This window comes from Anthonomus grandis, chromosome 2, assembly GCF_022605725.1.
Source record: "Anthonomus grandis grandis chromosome 2, icAntGran1.3, whole genome shotgun sequence".
Lineage (NCBI taxonomy): Eukaryota > Metazoa > Arthropoda > Insecta > Coleoptera > Curculionidae > Anthonomus > Anthonomus grandis.
In genome coordinates this window covers 35,225,424-35,247,618 of record NC_065547.1, presented here as the reverse complement: position 1 = coordinate 35,247,618, position 22,195 = coordinate 35,225,424, and the positions used below count along the sequence as shown (strand labels likewise).

Below are 22,195 nucleotides of genomic sequence, written 5' to 3'. Positions count from 1 at the left end.
TTGTTGAAATTATGTTCTCCGTGTAATATGCGGATTTTCCAAAGCCGAGTAATGAGTGATGAAAGTTGAAAATTCCATTGCGCGTAAAATTTGCCTCATCCGTAACTAAAATGTTCATAGTAGGTTCATAGGTAATGTTTGGGCTTAACTGCTGGTGATGTAACAACCACTCACAAAAGTGTACTCGAAGCGGCAAAACTCGTGGAAGTAGGGCTTGTACCCTCTGCACATGAAACGGGTACAGCAACTCGTGCCTTAAAATTTGCCATAAAGATTGCGATATTCCAAACCGCGCTGGAATTGTCCTAGTGCTAATTCCAGGTTGTTCTTCGATAACTTCTAAATTATCCTCCTCCAGATTTAGAATGTGTCTAGGTCTAATAGCTCCTCCATCTTGTCTAGGCCGCGGCCGCAAATTGCCAGTTTCTCTACCCCGCTGAATAACACGTAAGAAAGCCCCACGTCTCGGGTGATATCTTCGGGAAAATCTTTGGGCATACAGATCAGCTGCTGTCACTGCATTCTGATGCGTTTCTCCGTAAACCAAAACCATGTCGACAAGTTCTTCGTTTGTAAAAATGTGCGCCGTTACATTTGACGCTTTTATTTTGTTCGTGTGAAAATAACGATCGAAAACGATCACAGCCACCAACTATGACTTGTTTACTATCAGTTATTAATAAACAAAATAAGATCGTCTGATACACGTTCTGTTGACATAATTTGTTTAACTTTATTTCGGAAACCAAAAATATTTTACCACATTTTTTTCTCATTATTACTCATTATTGATCTTCATCTACCATTTCCCAAGTTTATGCGCATAGGTTGAAAATCACCCTGTATTTGACAAAAAATATAAACATATAAAAATGCCTACGGACAAACAAAAAAGGAAGCAAGGAAATAGAGGAAATTAAAAAACAATATATATAGGAATTTTAATTATTTGTTAAAAGAAAAAAAAAATCCGGGTCAATTTGTTATTAATGTTTTAATAAATTTTCTTGCTTTAAATGTACGGATTAAGTTTAACAAGTCTAAACTCTTTTAAAGTGCTTCTTAGGATTTAATTTCAACATGTTTGTTTGAGATTATAACAAGTTTAATATCGGAATTAATATGGCTTATGGAGGTTATTCAAGTGATATTTATAGTATTTAAGATATCCAGAAAGCGTGTGTATAAATAATGAACCTAATATGCTTCCTTGAGGCACACCATTACGCACCGAGAGATAGCTTGAAAAAATTATTTGAAAATCCTTTCTATGTAGCAATTCTATCAGTATTTCGTAAAATAAATTTAGTGAAATTAAATAATACCAAGGCAGTGTGCTTATTAATATAACGTGCCGTTGCGGTCGCACAACTAGAGCCACTCCGAAATCCAGATTCTTTATGTGGTGGTATCGAGAACTTATTAATATGTTCTCGCACTTGTATGTTCAGCCTCGTTCTAGAACCTTAGACATAATCGGTAGCAAAAGCTAATTAATCTAAAGTGATTATTGTCTGTAGGGTTACTTATTTTAGGAAGTGGTAAAACAATAGCTTCCTCCCAACATTTAGGAATTTAGTTATTTTTTAAGGATGCATTAATAAATAATATGTGTAATACACTCATAAATATAAGGACAGTAAAGATCAAGGAGAGTTATACTGGCCAATCCAAAAGCCATACTCTTTATTTTTTAATAATATTGTGCACCTCATAGTTCTCTATTGGCTTAAAATTGAAAGAACAACCAATATTATCTTGTTTATTGTTTAAATATTAATCTAAAATTCTTGATCCAAGGAAAGATTTGAAATAGCTGAGACAATAAAAAACTGTTTAACTTAAAAGCATCTGTAATTGCTCAGGAATATCTTTTATCAAAAAATTAAAATATACAAAATATAAATAAAATGGTCGACTCATTTCTTCATGTGCGCCATATTAAAGACATCTTTAGCGAAGGCGAGAAGGTAATCCGTCTTCTTAATGTACTTTCTGATGTTATCCTTGTTTTCATACTGAACTTGAGGAAAGTAATGATTCGGAAAATGTTTGGCAAAATCTGGAAAATAAAGAATTTTGATTTATATTAAATTATTTTGCATGGTTTAATGTAACTGAAAAGGTTTGGCATTTAAGAGAATTTTATTGTACACACTTCATAACAGCCTACGAGACAAGGAAAAAGAGCCATTGTATTTTTAGGCGAATAAATTAGTTTTTTATATACATTGTACTTATTATTTGTTGAAGATCCCTTTAAACGTGGCTTATCATAATATTCATCCTATTAAATTATTCTTATGATATAATAAGAATAATCTAATATAATGTATTCAATACTTTTTTCGCTACCAGTTCAGTAAGAATTCGTTTTAGTTGTGCTTCCAACATAGTTAATATGCAATAGCTTGATCCTGAAACATAGTAACGAACTGTTGGTACAATACAGGGTAATATAAACATCTGATGTAAGCAGAAGCTGTCATTTCAACCAAGAGCATTATAGAAAGGTTGTGGCAGAGATTTGAAGAGACTGGTGATGTGACGGAAAGAGATACTGGTTCAACAAGAGCAACAGAACCTATAGTACAGTCGGACAGAAAGATTAATCAGACATAAAATGAAGAGAATCTTATTCTCTACCATTCATCTCATAGGCTCAAAGCTGTAGAACGAAAATTAGAAAAGCTAGAGGGCGCCAAAGTCACCAAAAATTTCTTTTTCCCATTTTGCACTGTGAAATGTTTTTTTACCATCGCAAGAATTGCAAAAACGCAGAAGGCAAAAAAATATTAATTATTACTGTATAGTTCATGTATGCATTGTTTTTGTAAGATTAGCCGTTTTTACATATAAAGTATATATCTCAAAAACGGCTATACCTCAAAAAGGGGGGAGGGAGCTCTCAACTTTTGGAATTTAAGCTTCTCTCATGAACCCTCCAAAAATCAGAGAATCGGATATATTTTTTTAAAGTAGCCTTTTTCCATGACAAATTGACTGTACTACTAAACACGATAGGTTTAATTCAAGAAGTTGACAAGTAGTGCATTTGGGTTGGAGTTTCCATAGGTTTTCGGAATAATCTGGTTCACATTCAAGGGTTATTAACAGCAAACGAATATCGCGATTAAATTCTGGAATCCATTGTTCATGTATGAGCTACAGAAATTAGTGAAAAATGTGTACCTATGCACAACAATGCAAGTCCGCAAGAACTGCTGACACTTTCTAAAGCAGCACAATCTTCAGGTCAGGTGCCTTGGGATAGTGCTCCAGACAAAAGAAGAGTAGTTGAGCTGTATGCAAGAACAATTCTTACAAATTGAGCAAAACAACATTAACAATTTAATTAGGAGCATGCCAAACAGATATCGAGCTATTATTAACAACAGGAGTCATACACTATTAACAAGCACTGGTATTAACTTCTCCTTAAATTTTCTTAATGTGAATTTTAGATCTATATATATAAAAGAGTTTGTCCTGACTGACTGACTCATCATCGCAGAGCCCAAACTACAATAGCTAGAAACATGAAATTTTGCCAACAGGTTCCTTTTATAATGTAGGCACCGGATAAGAATGGATTTTTTTCAAAATTCCACCGATAAGGGGTAAAAAATGGGGAAATTGTTACCCGTGACCTCGAGAACTAAGGGCATCGCAGTCATCAACTTAAGAAAAAAAAATTAACTGCAACAATGTTTTTTTATAATGTAGGCCCCGGATACGAACGAACTTTTTGAAATTTCACCGATAAGGGGTGTTAGCGATATGATAAATATCGCATAGCGGCATAAAACTGATTAATAAATACGATTGAAAAAGTGCCTCTGTATTATTTATATTTTGGTAGACATAACAACAAGGCGGGTCCATGCGAGACTGATACCCGAGAGGTGACTCGACTCAGTCTTACCGCTCGCTCTGCATCTAACGAATTATTTTAAAGATTATTTGTGTCTTGGTTTTATAATAATTATATTATATTAATCGCGCCCCTTGACCTCAAGAAAAACGGCGTGGCAATTGTGGGGTGCATGTACTATTATTGGAGGCCTTCTGCGACTTTTCTTTTATATTTACGCGAGCAACGCCGCAGGCATTCAGCTAGTAACTTATATTTTACTTATTTAAATCGTAATACATCATTAATTCACTGTTTAGAACACATATCATAATATTAATTTAATTTATTAATGTTAGATTTTGGATTAAAAATAAAAAGTAAAAATAGATATATGTTATTCTAAGCGCAAAAATGATATATTCAAAGCAAAAAAAAAAAAAAAATTAACATTCTTATTCTTAAAACCGCTTCTAAAAAATTTGAAATGGCAACGCCGCAGGCACAAGCTGATGTCATCTTGATAAACGGCTTTGTGTTTACATTCGGCATTTGTGAAGTTCTGTTCTGAAAGGTTGAGTCATTTCACTGTTTTTGTGAATTGTTACGTTAGTAAAAACCTGTGCTCTTTGTGCCGCGCCATAGGAAAAAAACGATGGGAAAAAAACGAAGGAGTTCATAAACCGCAGTATTTTTTATAATTTACGGCATACTCTACTAATAATAAATATTCATCATGTAAATAGTTTTTGTCGACTTCACTGGTAAAGATTACTTGTGCCGGTTGAATCAACAGTGTACTCGAGCGGCGTTGCGATGTTGTTGCCCCTTTTTCCCTAATATACGTTATCTACATTCATTTAACTTTGAATGTTGACTGCTTTATAGAGCATCTTATCATATTTGATAAAAAAATGCTTCATATTTTATTGAAGACGAATAATATTGTTTTGCGGCCTTCAAAATAAGTGACTTAGTAAGTAAATTTTTATAATATTATAAATTGCGTTTTTTTGCCATCATTGCATCAGAAATGTTGCAAGCAAACAAGCTGCTCATAGTTTCATAGCAATGCTAATTCTAGCCTTTCAATGTTCTAAAATTCCTTGATATACTATGATGAATCTATCTGTATTTAATTTCAATATCGTCCAAATAAATTACCAAATTTTCATTAAATTTTCTTAATACCTTTATCCCCTAGATCATTTTGATGTGTGTAATTCCTATCACCAATAATCTATTTTGCGTTTCTTTTATTATCAGGGGTGTCCCTGGCGGAGCCTTTTAGCGCCAGCGGCATCTTTGACAAATAAACAGCAAAATAAAAATTGGGAGAAGCATCTATATATACAAGGTGTTTTCTCAATATTGCAACAAAATTAAGGGGCATGTTCCTTGGACGAAATCAAGCAAAAAGTTCCTATGAACATACTAAGAGTATACCCTAAGGGTATATCCTAAGAGTCTTGGATTTTACACTACAGGGTGGCAAATTTGAAAGAAAACTTTGACTAGGTACGTACTCGAATATTTATCCGAAAAAAAAAACCTTAAAAATAATGCTGAAAATAGAGTACTTGATTAAGATAATCAGATACATGAGAGCGTTATGGCTATTTACAATACGATTTTTATTTCTTTACGAGAACCGTTTATCGGGCGAAAAATTACCAAGAGACCAGATATGCTCTAAAATAAATAAAGAATTGGCGTATCCTTTTCTTTTTACTAATTTTCAGAAATATATCTACAGAAGTATCAAATTTATCAAAAAATATGAGTTTTTTTCTTTTAACTTTACCACCCTGTACCGGCCAATATACTAATAACTTCAATGAATTGTCAGCTTTCTTACTTCCTTTTGGTTTACCTTCCTTATGGTTTTCGCATGCTTTTAATAGATTTTGAAAATCTGTTAAAGCGCAAAGAACATATTTATTTTTTTCTTGAGGAGTTGGTCCATTTAAAATCCTATTTAGGTCTTCTTTTATCAGATCAAGATTTTCTGAATCCGTGATAATCCATTCACACTGAAAAGAAACAGTCATATATTATATACATCTAACATTTTAAGCGCAGTTTTTTGTACTTACATTAATACATTCCTGTTCCACACTTTTAACAGCGGTGTCGTAATCTTCAAAATTTAACTCTTTCTTGAGGTGTAAAGAAACTGAAGCTATCACCGCTACAGCCTCATTGGGGAAATCGAAGTGTTCACCATTAAAATATCGCGCAGTAAAGGCATAAGCTGCTAACAAATTAACAAGGTTGTATGCGACACAATTGGCAGGATTTTTTGTCTAAAAAATAAAGAAACAAAAAATCTGTAGCAAAAACCTTGTTAAACATTTTAGTTATGAGATTTAATTAAATTTAAAAAAAAAAAATTAATTACGTAATTTACATTATTACAATTTATGTGAACAAGTGAGGAATTTTTCGCAATGGGTTTCTAAAAGATAAATGTAATTTTTATTTTTTTTTAAAGTAACATGAAGTTTCTTCTTCTGATATGCGACTCCTCACATATAAGACAGCTGAACGCAAAATAATTTTAGAATATTACTATATATTATTATTAGACGTAATTAATTTCTTTCATTTTTACATTTTTATATAATGGTTTTGGTCAAGAAGGGATGAGAAAGCAGATTTTTGATAAAAACAAATATACTTAAGATGTGTTGAATAAATGTAAATAAGTGAAATTGAAACTATAAAAATGTTTTGCCACCTAAGAGCAATAAAACAAAAATTCACATTTAAAATATGAAGTAGTGTAACAAGTATTTTTAATTTTATGTATACCGGAAGGAGGTGGTGGCAAAATATAATATTCTTATTTAGTTAAAAATGTTTAATAAATACAGTTCGGCTTTTAATCGTCCGCCCCCTCTTATATTTTGAATGCGTTTATATAAAAATTTGAAATTTGACACACATCATTAGCAACCTAAATACTCCTTTATGGTCCCTAGCTTATTTTGCAAAACTTCAAAATGGCGTCCCTCCGCCAAATGGCAGCCTTTCAAAATGTTATTTTTCGCATTTTTATTTCCATTTAAAATAATTAAACTTGTAACACAGAAATGTAACTATTTCACTACAAAAGATGTTGTAAATCTACACCATTAATTTCAAGACTATTGGAGAACTCTTCACGAACATTTTGAAAAGTGGCAACATTAATATTGCGATATGCATCAATTATTCTTTGACGTAGTTTGAAGAGAGATTCTGGCTGGGTGACGTAAATTTTTTGTTTTAAGTAGGACCAAAAAAAAGTCCAGAGTGTGTAAGATCGGGCGACCTGGCTGGCCACTCAGTAGGCCCTCGACGACCAATCCACCAACTAGGGTAAGTATTAGTCAAATATTCTCTAACCTTTCTGCTAAAGTGAGACGGTGCCCCATCTTGTTGAGAAAGATGGGGCACTGAGGATCAGTGGTTTTACTGCATTTCCCAACATGTTTAAGTAAAAGTGCTCTGTCAAATTTTGGAGTTTACTACACTTGAATAGGTGTAGTAAATATAATAAAAATAAATAAAAGATAAATAATGACTTAATATTCTAGGACCATAAAGCATTCAGTGGGAACTTTCAAACGATGTATCGCGTGACTCCCCTTTCTATTTAATGGCGGCGGGACGCCATTTTAAAGTTTTGCAAAATGAGCTAGGCACCAAAAAGTATTATGGCTTTTTCCCAGAATTAAACCGTTTTTTAAATTTTCGCATTAAACTACACCCATACAGCATGATCAAAAAAATTTAATTTATCTATTAAAATAATAAGCTTTATTTCCAACAGGTTACATATACCCAGTTACAGGAAAATCAATTAAATATGTAAATGTACAAGTACGAATGCATGAACTGTATTAGATTCATGCAACTAAACTATAAAAGAATTATAATAAAAAAAGTAGTGAGTTTGAGAAAATAAATAATAAAAAATCAACACTAAATTAGGATAAGAATCAAGAATTAACTCAAATCAAAAAAACAGAAAAAAAATGAGTAAACAAATGTATTCAAACTAAAAACTAAATAACCTAGTCTCCCCCACCGACCATACGCAGGTGACTCAAAATACGTGCCAAATTGTCATGGTGAATGTCACAAGAATCAGCAATAGTGTTAAAGTTTTGACACATAAAGTGAATAGGACTCTGGTACAGAATGTTGGACCTGGCTGTGTGCAAGTTAAAAGCTGGACACTGTCTAGATCCTGGGCGTGGTATATGAAAGCAAATCCTTTGCAAAAGGAATGGGCAGTCAATTTTATGGTTAAGTAAATTAAACAAGAATTTCACCGAATGCATTTCTCTCCTCTTCGCAAGTGACCGTTCAGTATATCTAGAGAGCAGCAGGTTATGGTCAAAACCCCTTGGAGGATAGACTCCATCATCCTTAAATGCCAAACATTTAAGGAATCGCCGTTGGACTGATTCTAATAGGTGAATGTGCTGGTTGTAAATGGGAGACCAAATGAGAAAGCTGTTGTCCAGCCTGGATCTAACAAATGCATAGTAGAGAGTTTTGGCAGTGGCAGAGTTCGAAAAAAGTTTGCAATTTCTAATAATAAAGCCCAGCATGCGAGTAGCTCTAGAAACAGTATCTTCGATGTGAGGGATAAAAGAAAATTTTTGGTCAAAGGTGACTTTAAGATCCTTAAAACAGGTAGACCTTGCCAGAGACTCTCCATTAACTGAGTAATTAAAGACAACTGGACTTTTGATTCGAAAGTAGCTGGCCACATTACACTTGGAAACATTAAGGTTAAGCCGGTTCAAAGTGCACCAATGGTGTACAGTATTGATGTTCTCTTGGAGTTGTTCACAATCTGAGATAGAGTCAATCCTATGGAAAAGCTTTAGGTCATCAGCATATGCTAACCGAGAGCAAATGAGGGTGGAGATCAAGTCATTAGCGAAAACGTAAAAGAGAAGGGGGTCCAAGTTAGAGCCCTGAGGAACTCCAGAGGTGGGTGAAAAACAAGCAGATCTAAAGCCTTCGACCACTACAAACTGAGAGCAGTCAACTAAATAGGAGTTAAGGAGCTTTATCAAGCGATCGGAGAATCCAGACTGGCGTTCAAGCTTATTTAATAGGATGAAGTGGCCAATCTGGTCAAAAGCCTTTTAAAAGTCTGTGTAGATAACATCGATTTGACCTCTATCATTAAGTGCTTCGCACACAAACTGAGAGAAGAATGCTAGGTTTGTAGTACATGAGCGGCCAGAAACAAAGCCATGTTGATCGTTGGCCAGCATGGACTTAACCTTGGGAAAAATTAATTTATAAAGAGCCAACTCGAATAAGTTTGAGAAATTGCACAGAATGGATATAGGGCGGTAATTCTCAATTGTTCCAGCATCGCCCTTTTTAAAGATAGGGTAAACTTTGGCTTGCTTCCAGATATTGGGAAAAATACCTGTGTTAAGGATCAGATTAAAAATATGGAGCAGAGGGTCTGCAAGTGTAACAGAGCCGTCCTTAGCTAAAAAACTAGGAATTAGATCTGGGCCAAAGGTCATTTTGCTTTTCAGACAGTTGCTCGCCATTATAATGTCGGTAGCCGCGAGCGCGACGACGTCTATGCAAGTTAAGGGAGGTTCAGAGACGACAGGATGATCGCTGGGAAGTCAGTTCGTGTATACACTCCTGAAATAATCTCCAAAAGCGGACACAATGCCGTCAGGCGTATTGTATGATTGGTTAGAAAGCTTCATTGAGCCGGGGATTTGAGACTGATTACGTTTGCTTCGAATAAAAGACCAAAATTCACTCGGATCGGAGGTTATTTTGTTCTCAATAAAGTTTTATATAATTTTATTTTATTTTAAATTAGTTTCTCGTTTTTATTCCTGTAATGTACAGTCTATTGGCTTGTCTACAACTTCTATGTTTCTATTTACAATAAAGCATTTTTGAGTTTGAGAACATATCTGATTGTTTTTTTACTTCAAAATAATCTAAGTCTAATAAACAGCTGATGTAAAAATTAAAACCTCCCTCTTAATGTTGCCAAGTGCATAATGATATCTTATAATTTAAAGAACAATCCTATCCATTTCAGTTATTCAATAGACAATACACCTATTCTTAGATCAGTGGTTTTTAAGAACCTGGGGGTTATATTCGATACTACTCTCATCTTTTATTCCACATATTACTGATATATTAAGCTGTAATTAAAAAATATTAGATTTTGTTATTCGTAATACTCAGCATTTTAACAATATACCTACTCTAACCACATTATATTTTTTACTAGTTAGAACTATTCTTGAATATGCTTCGCAAGTTTGGTCGCCTTTTTATCACAGTCATATTCAAGATATAGCAAATCTAAAATCCGGACATCGGTTTTCCACACCAAACTTTACTCAATAGGTTGACAATGACCGACATAAGTCAGCGGATCTGCAGTTTTTATACAAATTAGTAAACGATCTAATCGATTCGTCAACTTGCAAGTGTTAAACTTTCACCTCCCAAGAGCTTTAACAAGAAATCCTACTACCTTCTATTCAACTAGTGCCAGAACTAACATTTCTAAATTTTCTCCCCTGCATAGAGCTGAAAATTTATATTATTCTATACAAAACTAGAAAGAATTTTGCTTATTATTTAATTACTTTTACTAATATTTATTATTTAACTTCCATGACTCAGCAGTAGTAACGATTTAGCCCTGAAGCCTGTCATGTAACTATTTGACAACCTTAGCCACGACAATCTTAAATAATGCTTTGCTTGCCCTGATATTTAACTGCTTAGTGAATTACTTCCAAGTGATGAGTGAATATGGGCAATATGGCTGAGACAGCTGACAATATAGAGCCTAGTAGGTTTCTCCTTTTCAACCTTATATTCAACAGGAATTCTCTAAGCTCTCAGCTATAAGAAGTCGTTCTTGTGGTTTAAGACTTTAAAATCAAGACTGCCTAACAAAGTAACTCCCTAAGTTTATCATCTGTAACGCGGTTGGTGTTGGCGGTTTTTGACGATGGTTAGACTAATTACTCTTTAAGTCTTTCTTAAGTGACTTTCCTTACAGTCATAAGATGTTTCTCCATTTACATTTAGTAAATAATTTACAAAATACAAATTAGGAAAATGAATAATAATTTAAAAAAGCCAAGTTTGAAATAATTGGTTCATACTCTTGGTCATAATATCTATGAAAAATGGATAAAATTAAGAAAAAAAACTCACCGTGATACTTGAAAAATCCTTAATCACACCAAGTTTCGGGCAATCACTTTTAAATTCATCAGTTTGATCGATATTTACTTCAGAGATTTTATTAGCTTCTGTGTACATCCACCATGGTGTCCAGGATGGGATAAGTTTTGAAATATCTTCGGTCCTTAAATATTAAAAAAAGTTAAATAGTATTTAAAAGTAGTCACTTGAAAGCTTGTAACTAAAACTTACTTCAAAAAAGCCATAAAATCCTGTCTTTCATCGTTCGTTAACTTATCCCAAACGGTATCGGTGTCGTCTAAGTCTACTCCTAAAATATTTTTTTTTAAAATGTAGTAAAAATGATTTAGTGGGAATTATGTGTCAATACTTGCAAAATAATTGTTATACAGGGCATTAAGTTAAAAAGGTATCATATTATTATAAATATCGCTCTCTAGCAATGCAACCCTCTATGCAGAGATAATTTCCCTTTAGTTACTGGACATTCTTTTCCTAAATGAAATCAAGTATATTAAATTCGGTTAAGCTAAACTGAAATTATTCATATTATTATCTTTATAGACTTTGAGATTTTATAGCAAAAAGTCTTAATCAAATAACAAATAACACTTTTTTTATAACTTTACAGGGACGTTTGTTAGAAAGACGTTCTTTTACCAATTATGGCCTTTAGGTCCAGAGTTAAGAAATTAAAGAATATTTCCAGCAATTTCTCATGGCCAATTTATAATGAGTTCAGGTTTCTGAGAATCTCTAAACGAATATCTTATGTTTGATTTTTATGAGATGTTTGGATTTTTACATGTTTATAAATATTTTGTGTTGTTCGCAATGGGCAGTTTTGCTGTAATATATAATAATAATAATGTTTATTTTCAAATGCAATATAACAAACGAAAAACAAGTAAATTCAATAAACATTGATTCAGCAATAAATACATAAGGCCCCAAGCCCTCAGAAGCTAGTACGCTGTGTGAGGACTTGCTGGTATTTTTTTTCGCCTTAATATAAACCTAAATTGCAAAACAAAACAAACAATCTAAACTATGAATCTATTGCAATTGCAATGCTATTTGCAACGCATAAAAATTAATTAAAACTCATAAAACAAAAAAAAATCAAACAATTCAACAAAACATTTTTATAACAGGATTACCAAATTATAGACCTACTGTATTTTGTAGTCCTTTGAAAAACTGTTTCTACCGTACTGCGCCAAAGCAATACACAGATCAAGATTAAAATTAAAGGACCATAGAAGTGGACATGTTAATTTTTAATTTACCAAACCATCAATAAACTGTCTATTTTGGGGTAATACATTTTTTGATCCTACTTTTAACCAATCCCAATGAGTTGCTACCTCGAATAACACCTCTCATTTCTACTGGTAAAAAATTATAACATCTGGTAAGAAGATAAGTAAAACAATGTTGCCCTATTGTCTTCCTAGCTGTAGTGGTTTGTGAGGAATTCTGTTGACGATTTCTTGTATTATACTGATAGAGAGTAATTAAATGTTTCACTTATATTTGTGTAAATATATTAAAATATTATAAAAAAAAATAGTTGACGAATATCGAAAATTTTTGTTTCACTGTACAGTAAGATCTAAGGAATATAGTCTAGGTTTATAAATTATTTTAATGATACTCTTCTGAGCAATTTCTAGGCATTTTAAAAATACGTCTCTAGCCCCTCCCCATCCTAAAATTCCGTATGGAAGACGAGATTTTACCAAGGCATAATAATTTTTTAAATGCGAAATGCTTAATATTCCAGGTAAAACTTAAATCTACCTAAACTATACTAAAGATCTTAAGGTATTTGCAACGTTTTGTACATGAATATTCCACTTAAGTTGTTCATTCTATAGTAATTCCTAAATATTTTATATATTTACTGCTGAAATATAAGTTATCTTATCGTTTAATTGAATATTTAACCTAACATAATTTAAAAGACCATCTCTGTATGATGAAAAACGCAGAAATTTAGTTTTATTATAATTTACACTTAATTTTTTGCTCGAAAACCAATTAAAAACATCCTTTAAAACCTCTTCTGAAATTCTTTTTACAATTTCCCAGTTTTTTTCGGTAAAAAATAAAACTGTATCATCCGCGAAGCTAATAATATCTGCTAAACAATTTGTTTTCAATACAGGGTTTAAGTAAATTATAAAAAACAAAGGTCCTAGTATAGTGGCCTGAGGCATACCGCACTTTACAATTCTTGTTTCGCCAAAAATATTCCTATGGCAACCTTGTTTTAACCTGTAACTTTTATGCTGTTTTAACCATTTAATCAAAACTTACAAGCAAGGGGATAATTGCAGAAACAAAAACAAAGTTAATTAATACCTAAGCATACTAATATTTGATTACTCACTGTTTTAACTTACATTTTAACTTACTTAACTAGTATGACAACTGACATGAATAACAAAGGGGATTTTACACATGAGCACTGTATAGATATTTTTCTACTACTGATAAAAAACTTAAAAAAAAAAAAGAAAATACTAAATTATTTCATGTACTAATAAAACTTATACCAAAAATATGTATACGAACAATGTACAATAGTACTTAAAAATACCAATTATAAGGTTATTGGGAATAAGGAGGATAAGCTCTTAAGATATCATGCTTCAAAGGAGAATATACATTATACAAAGCGTTATTTAGTCGCTCTAAGTGGAATAGGAGAAATAAAGATTTGTAAATCATATAAATCTCAAATTCAAAATTTTAATAAGTTCCTGAGCAATAGCAACGAAGTTATTTTCAAAAATCATGAATTGTATCCTAAATTAACCCATCATTAACCTATTCAGAACCAATAAACAGACTTTATGACAAACCTTTAATGTAAAGCAAATCATAACTGTTTAAAAATGTGTTTATTTGCTAAAAATAACCTTAAGAATGAATATCTACAAAATAATAAAACTGGTGTGGCAATTTAAGTAGTTTAGTAAAATATTTAGTTCTTACTAAAAGATACTATAATAGTCTTAAATTGATGTTTTTGCAAATAACTGAAAAATCACTGTAGTATATCATATTCAACTATTATTAAAGTGAACACGTACCTGCAAGTCTTTCAGCGATATCAATATAATCCTCATCATCTGAGTCTAAATCTTCTTCTAAATCCTCTACATCAACAAATTGAGAAAATTGTCCCATTGCATCTTCATCTAACTCAGTTTCTCTAAAAATTTTAATAAAGGGTTTTGGTTAGTAATAAAACTGTTTTGTATTTAAACTTTTCATTCATTTATGAATCCGCGATACAGAGTAAGTCAGAAACAAAATATACCGTGCTCAAAATGTAATCTTAGAATGTCTGAAGAGGCTGTGAGTTAATTATTAAAGAATTTGTGCCATCTGTAACTTCAATATATCTCTTTGTCTGAAAAATTCTAAAATATCGAAATCTGAGGCATATATTACCCCCGCCTCATGATATTTTGGTTTCCGAATTTGCAATCCTGATCAGCTGAAGAATATCTTGAAATCTGGTAAAATAGTTAAAGATTTATTAATTGAAAAAAAACAGTTAAATTTAATTATTGCATAAACATTTTAATTTACTTCAAGAAAAAGAGACCAAAGGGACTAGATCGCAAATATAATTCAGCATAACTGCATTTACTTTCTATTCCGATTTTTTTTTAATTAACAGAGGGTGTATTTAAGGAAACATCACTAATTGATGTGGTTTGAGATCTTGAATAAGAGTTGTGTTTATATAAACACAAGCTATACTAATAAAAGTTTTTAGTTGCCGGCGATATTCGCTATGATCTCACTAACGCACATTATTGGAGTTTATTCTGCTTCACAAGCACACTGATTCATGTTACAGTAAAGAAATGTTTTTAATTGCTTATAACATGACTATTGACTGCTGCTCTACCCGTAATGACAATAATATGGGTTACACTTTAAACCAAGTTTTTTGGTTCCATCAACTGTGAGTTCAAGAGAGACACGAAAAACCCTTAACTTTAACTTTTAATAATAACTAGGTACATATAATCCAAAAATACTTTTTATTTTTAACTTGGGACTTAGTATTGCAAGCTAATGTTCTGCACCATTCATTTATGCTCTTGATAAAATTTAGAAATAAAAACAAGAAGCTCCCTTTTCTTAGATATGTTTTGCTTTTAAAACTTGAAACTGTATAATAAATAAATGTAATTTACTTTGTTTATTGCTTATAATTATTTTATGACTCACCCATCAGCGGCATCCCAATATTTATAATCACCAGGAGAAGTAATTCTGTTATTTTCATGATATTTTTGCAAAATTTCAAACATTTTCTTCTCAGACTCTGGGTTTGATTTATTAAGATTCAGTTCGGCCATAACATTTTCTTTATAGAAATCTTCAGTACAATCTAAATGTGTTGATGCTTGATAGCAAATCAATGAGCAATATATGATATTGCATTTCGGGCAGGAGTATTTGGCTAACGCGTTGTCACAACTGAAAAAAAAAACAAATATTAAAATAGAAAATATTAAGCATGGATTATAAATTAAACAAAATGTAAGATAAAAATTTGAAAATTGTTTAGAGTGATACAATAAATTTAATTCATAAAATTACCCTGAAAATCTGCGCATAATTTTGCTTTAAAAATATCACCATGATTTACTAAAAATCCGAAATTACAAAGCAGTCGTTTTTCCTTAAAATGATTGTGTAAAGCAGTATTAATTCCAGTTTGGCACTCTTTTAGATGAAAATGAAAAGAACGGCAGCAGGAGTGACAATGTCTTACTTACATGATACCCACTGTCCTCAGGCTTCTGATAATAATTGACTCATTATAAGTCTATTGTTGTATGGGAAAATTATTCGAATTTAAAATATTTTAACTATGGAGCAATAAATAAATGCTAAAAGTTCTTGAGCCGATTATGTTTACACAACAGAAAGATTATTCTAGGCAAGTGCACAAACAAAAAAACACAAAGAGTATGTTAACTATATAAAATATACATACATATAATATGTTGTATGACTGTTATTTTACATAAAACTAAAAAATTGTACATATATCTTTTTTTTTACCTCAACATTTTTTTGATAATTTGTGGGTTTGAGAAACTGCTGAGTCCCATTTCAAGCATCTTAGAATTTCTACCCTACCTAATGATTATATTGTGTCTGTCTTGTTTTTTATATATATTTATTGTGTCTGTAAAATCTTTTCAGGAATGTGACATTTTGCTGATTACCAACATTTCATGGAAGGTAGCAACTTATTGGTGGCACCATATTGGAGATTTGTTCACTTAGTGGGGTGTCCTACTATAAACCTGGAGCCACAATAGACCTAGGATTGCAGTCAAGGGACGCAAGGTGCCCCACTCACAACAAAACTAACTATAAACCTAAGGGCTTTCTTTCTAATACAGAATTCAGGGTCAAGATTTTGAATGTATTTTATGAAATATATAAAGTTACTGATCCCTTTTTATTTTTACACCTCTCTCATTCTTCTATGTTATTTTATTTATCTTCATAATAGTAGTAGATTTAACTACCGAAAGGTTGATTCAAAATAGGTTTTATTGAATTTTTTGTTTACATTAGGTATAACATTAAAACCAAAAAACATGCTCATAAGAGATCCATAAACAGCTTAGAACCTGGGTATATAAAAAATCTATTATACCTCAAGTAAATTATTTTGTTTAAGAATTATTGGACTTTGAGATTGAATTAAATATAATGAAAGGTGTATGTTCATATTTGTTTGAAATACATGAATTAGTAATTTTCTTCTTCTCAATAATTGAGCATATGAGATAGTATTTTCTGAACTTATAGTTATTTAAATAATGACATAATATCCAACAAAATAGACTACTTTTACTTGGTTTTATACAGTTTTATGCCAATAAATGAATTGAATTATGCTGTACTTGCTTGAGACAAACAGAAGAGAGGGCGCAAGTTTTTGGTCTACAGTGTAGGGCACTGACAGTACTTGCTGATTATGGATGTTGAAAGGAAACTAGATGAGCATTTAGAGAGCTCAAAATCTGTATGTACTAAAAATCTTAAAATATAAAACTCAAATAAAATATAAACCTCCAAACATCATAGGAATAAAAATATACAGGGTGGTCCGGTTTCGATGGCGGAAAATTAAATGGCCGACGGAGAACAAAAAAATAATAAGTTTGCTATTATAAATAATATTCGAAAAATGATTCGTTAAAAAATTACAGGGTGTCAAAATTCTAATTAAAAAAATCATTTTTTTTAATTTTTCTTAAACCACTTTAGATATTTTAATGAAATTTGGCACGTTTAGACAGTTAATTAAGGCGCATCTTTTCGTGCAAAAATTATTAATTTTATTTACCAGTGGCGTGTGTGCGGGCCGATCTTCATACAATTTTAATTAATTTTAATTAAAAAAATGATGCGCCACTGTTTTTTTTTAAATTTATTTTTTTTATGAAATCCTTGATTAATTTAAAATTAAAAACCTCTCTTTACTTTTTGTCGTACGACACACCGTTTGCGAGTAAAAATGCTGATTTATAAAAACACATAAGAAGATAACACATTTAATTCGTTTAAAAACAATAACGAAATAAAAACAATTAATAATAAAAGAAGTTGTTCAAAATGCAGCCCACCGACCTCAATACATTTTCTACACCGAGTTATCAAGGAGTTTATTGCAGCCAGTACCACAAAATTTTGATTTTGCATGTCATTACATAATTCCTGAATTCTTAAGATTAATTCCTCTCTGTTAAATACGGGATTAGCGTAAACTTTATCCTTAATGTTTCCCTAAACGTAAAAATCTAGTGGATTAAGATCCGGTGACCTGGGTGGCCAGGGTATTGGTCCAATACCATTTTGATCATTAATATCATTCCTCTCTAGCCGGCCAATCCACCTTCGAGGGTAATTATTATTAAGCCAGTTTCTTACACCTATTCCAAAATGTGGGGGGGCTCCATCCAGTTGTATCCAACTTTCATGTCTCAAATTAATGGGTAAATCCTCAATGTAGTCCGGCAGACTATTATTTAAAAACTCCAGAAATAGTTGTGAGTTTAGCCTTGGAGGTAGGCAATGCGAACCACAAACATTATCACGAATAACGCCCAACCAAACATTAACGGAAAATTCAGTTTGAAACGATCTTGGCCGAATTGCATGAGGATTCTGTTGTGCCCAAACATGAATGTTATGAAAATTTATCACTCCACGTCTTGTACAACAAGACTCATCCGTCCAAAGTATCCTTGGATTATTATCAAAAGTGCGCAGTACACGATTTTCATTATTATTTCTCTGGTTTCGGTATTGTTCATTATTACCACGTAGACCAAAGTTCCTAAAATTTTGATGTGTTCTAATGAACACGCGAGCATCTGGAATTCTTCTATTTGGATACCGTCTTCGATATTCACGAACTGCCGCTTACGCATTTCCATCACAAAATCCATAACAAAAATGAATATCAGCGTATTCATTATTTGAAAAACGCATTTTTCACAATACTTTTAACAACACTATTAACAAAAGCAAAATTAATAAGTTAACCAACGCAATAATTTGACTTAAATAATTAACTGTCATAATAAAATACAAACAAACCGTCTTTTGTTTTATGCATGCATTGCCTTCTTGCCGGCATTATTATATTCATTATTTATTTGAATTTCGGAATCCAGATTCTTGTATCTTTTTTTTATAACAGAACAATTTAGTCTTTAATTAAATTTAGTATTTTCATATTTTTTGTTTAATAAAAAAAATCAGCATTTATAAAAAATTATTTTTTTACTCTCAAACAGTGTGTCGTAAGACAAATAGTAAAGAGATGTTTTTTATTTTAAATTAAACAAGAATTTCATAAAAAAAAGAAATTAAAAAAAAAACAGTGGCGCATCATTTTTTTAATTAAAATTAATTAAAATTGTATGAAGGTCGGGCCGCACACACGCCACTGGTGAATAAAATTAATAATTTTAGCACAAAAAGATGCGTCTTGATTAACTGTCTAGACGTGCCAAATTTCATTAAAATATCTAAAGTGGTTTAAGAAAAATAAAAAAAATTGATTTTTTTAATTAGAATTTTGACATCCTGTAATTTTTTAACGAATCATTTTTCGAATATTATTTATAATAGCAAACTTATTATTTTTTCGTTCTCCGTTGGCCATTTAATTTTCCGCCATCGAAACCGGACCACCCTGTATAATAGACTGCCAGAGTGTGGAAAGCAATCCAACTCTTTTTTTTTGGTGTTTTGGCTTTGTCAAAGCATTTTGCCACTTTTCACGTTTTTCTTGCTGTAGATTTTTTAAAATTCAATAATCTCTTCTTAATGGGTCTGAAATCCAAGGTATTCCTATTATGTCCCAAATAATAACACTATGATGTTAGATTGCACAATAAATTATCCTAGTGTTAATATTTGGAACATAATTTTTAGTAGGAACACACAAAACATTCAGCATAATAATTCTTATGCTTAATTTTTTGTAGAATCTACAGTGTATGTTTTTATATGTATATATAGATTTTAATTTTCCTCCTTTTTATGTATACATATTCTCTTTTTTACTGTTTTTATTTTGTTTTTTTTTTCTTAATTGTGTGTCCAGGGATCAAATGTCTACATTGATATTGTCTCACTTTTTTCATCATTTAAATCAAGATAAAATCATGAAAGCATTAATGGGAAATGGTTGGAATTCTGCCCCAATCAATGTCAACATCATTTAACAAACCCTTAATAGCAAACAACGGACATAGCACACAAAAGGTTTAAGATTACAAGAACAGATGATGACTGGAATAACTATACAAAGCAAAGAAATAATATATGTTAATGTCAATTAGTTTTAACAAAAATATTGATACATGCAAAGGTGGAAACAGTATGTGGTCTACATTAAAAACATTAGGGAGCAGCCAGAATAAGCAAGAAGATTTTTCAGGTATTATAAACTTTTGGACATATTCTAATAATGTGGAAGAAAATATAAATAACTTTTATGCTGATAGCATACAAAGAATTTCTGATGTCATAGAACCTAAACCATGGATCTCATATGCAAAAAATGCATTAGTCTATAAACTATTATTATATTTTTAACCATTAATCTTATTTGAGCTTAAAAAGATTGCATGCAACTTAAGAAATAAAACTACAGTTGATGAAATTCTTAGTCTAAACTAAAACTTCTAAAGAACTTTTTAGTGTCATAGCGATCCCACTTTGCATCATTAATTATAGGTAAATTTCCAAATTACTTAAAAAAAACACCATACTTTCTATTCCAACAGTTCTAAACCTTGTGCAATAGGGACCTTGTTTTATTAGACCTAATATACTAAATGTATTTGAGACAATTAAAAGGAATATACTTGTACAGAAACTTAGTTTGTATGGTGTCAAACGTAATGTCCTTGTCTGGATACAGGATTTTTTAAAACAGATTTTATTGTATGAGGTGTGCGACAAGAGAGTGTATTTGGGACTTCTGTTGTCAGTCAAAATAAATTGAAATAATATAGATTAAAAACAAAATGTATGTTAATCAATTCTAAGCTTTTGTCAGACATTTTGTGGCTTAAGACATAAAATTAGTAAAATGCAGGTAATACTGATTTTGTTTCTAGCATTAAGTATTTAGGTGTTATGTTAATAAATCCCCAATAAACATTCAGGAATCATTTTTACTTAATGCATAAGAAAATTGGGAAGAAAATTGGATTTTTCTGTTGTGTCCAAATGTTTATCTCAGTGGGCTAAAATATTAGTGTATAATAGTATTATCCTTCCACATTTTTTTTATTGTTGTTCATTATTAATTTCATGCTCAAAAGAAGGCGACAAATACCACAAAATAGAAAGATGCCTATTTTGTTAAATTGTGATATAGGTATACTCATATTCAAAACATACTGAGGGATGTTTATCAATGAAAAATTTATTGAATGAATGAATAATATTCTACTTTATGAAATTGTACATTACTTAAAAGCAACCTATTTGAAATCATGTCTTGTAACTCAGAAAAATATGCATAAAAACAATTATTTATGATCATACCAACATTTTAATATTTTCATGCTAAGAACTGCATTGCAAAAATCAGTTTTATAACTTTTATAATAGAAGTCGCTCATACATCTCTACCAGAATGGGTTAAAGGTGCAAACATTTGGATACTTCTTGTAAGTCTCAATTTATACTTACATAATTTGAACTAGAACATAAAGCTCTATTGGATTAAAGGGTATTATGCATTTATAGAGTAACACAAATTACTTACATTTTGCAGGTATTGGTCTCATTTAATTCGATAATTTTGGCACTAGACATTTTGTCTTATATGTATATATATAAAGTTAATGAATGAACTTTTCTTAATTTAATGATATTGCTTGATAACGTTTGTGATTTGTCCTGATTTAATCAACACCATCACCTAGCTCCACCACTAAACACCGGTTACAGCGGTAAGTACTAACTGCTGCGGAAGTAACCAGCACTATAACAGAGCACCAAGAATTATAAACAAAAAATTAATTCTCCAATAAATAATAAGTATTAAATTTACAGTATTGACAGTTGACGCTTAAATTTGACGTGTGAGAAGGAACGGTACACCATAAAATATCCAAGGTTGCCAGATTACCTATAACCTACGTCACCTATTGACAGGAGTGGACAGATTTCTGACATTTTATTAATTAGGCTGCGTGCCCACTTCGTCGGATCCGCACATCAGAGCCATAGTCATAGAGAAAGTAAAACGAGAGTTTTCGAGTCAAGGAGACTGAAGCAAGGAGAGATTAGTGTTATGTGCTGGGTGGGTTAAATTCTGTATGGCAAGTTCAACTAGCCCCCACAGCACACAAAAATGGGTTGTCACATTGAGGATTTCATATTTACCTGCGCCAAAGGTTAAACGACTGTGAATAAATATTTGAGGATTGAATATTTTCAATCTCAAGAAGGAAAACTATGAAGCCTCTAAGCAAAAGCAAGAGCTAATAATCTTGATAATTTATAAGAAATCTACTCTAAGGAAATGCTTTC

The 22,195-nt window shown here is 31.6% G+C and overlaps 1 protein-coding gene across 2 annotated transcripts; it reads right to left on the bottom strand.

The window, feature by feature from the left end:
• Positions 1-1,835: 1,835 nt before the first annotated feature.
• LOC126750602 (zinc finger HIT domain-containing protein 2) lies at positions 1,836-21,681 on the bottom strand. 2 transcript variants are annotated; one of them, XM_050460250.1, is made up of 8 exons: positions 21,426-21,681; positions 15,332-15,583; positions 14,176-14,297; positions 11,306-11,384; positions 11,084-11,237; positions 5,950-6,159; positions 5,727-5,886; positions 1,836-2,062 (listed from the first exon to the last, which is right to left on the bottom strand). In XM_050460250.1, exons 1-8 carry the CDS (start codon positions 21,473-21,475, stop codon positions 1,920-1,922), a joined length of 1,170 nt encoding a protein of 389 aa, XP_050316207.1. In that variant the 5' UTR covers positions 21,476-21,681; the 3' UTR covers positions 1,836-1,919. The 2 variants fall into 2 exon arrangements, with proteins under 2 accessions (XP_050316207.1, XP_050316206.1); XM_050460249.1 differs by having other exon boundaries at positions 5,712-5,886; positions 21,426-21,679.
• Between the last annotated feature and the right edge of the window lie 514 nt (positions 21,682-22,195).

Bases quoted from the DNA above. Each gene is read 5' to 3' on its own strand.
- LOC126750602 (XM_050460249.1), bottom strand. From the start codon at position 21,475: ATGTCTAGTGCCAAAATTATCGAATTAAATGAGACCAATACCTGCAAA. The intron at 11,385-14,175 runs GTACGTGTTCAC...AAAATATTTTAG, and splicing joins TATCGCTGAAAGACTTGCAG to GAGTAGACTTAGACGACACC. The intron at 6,160-11,083 runs GTGAGTTTTTTT...TTTATTTTTTAG, and splicing joins AGGATTTTTCAAGTATCACG to ACAAAAAATCCTGCCAATTG.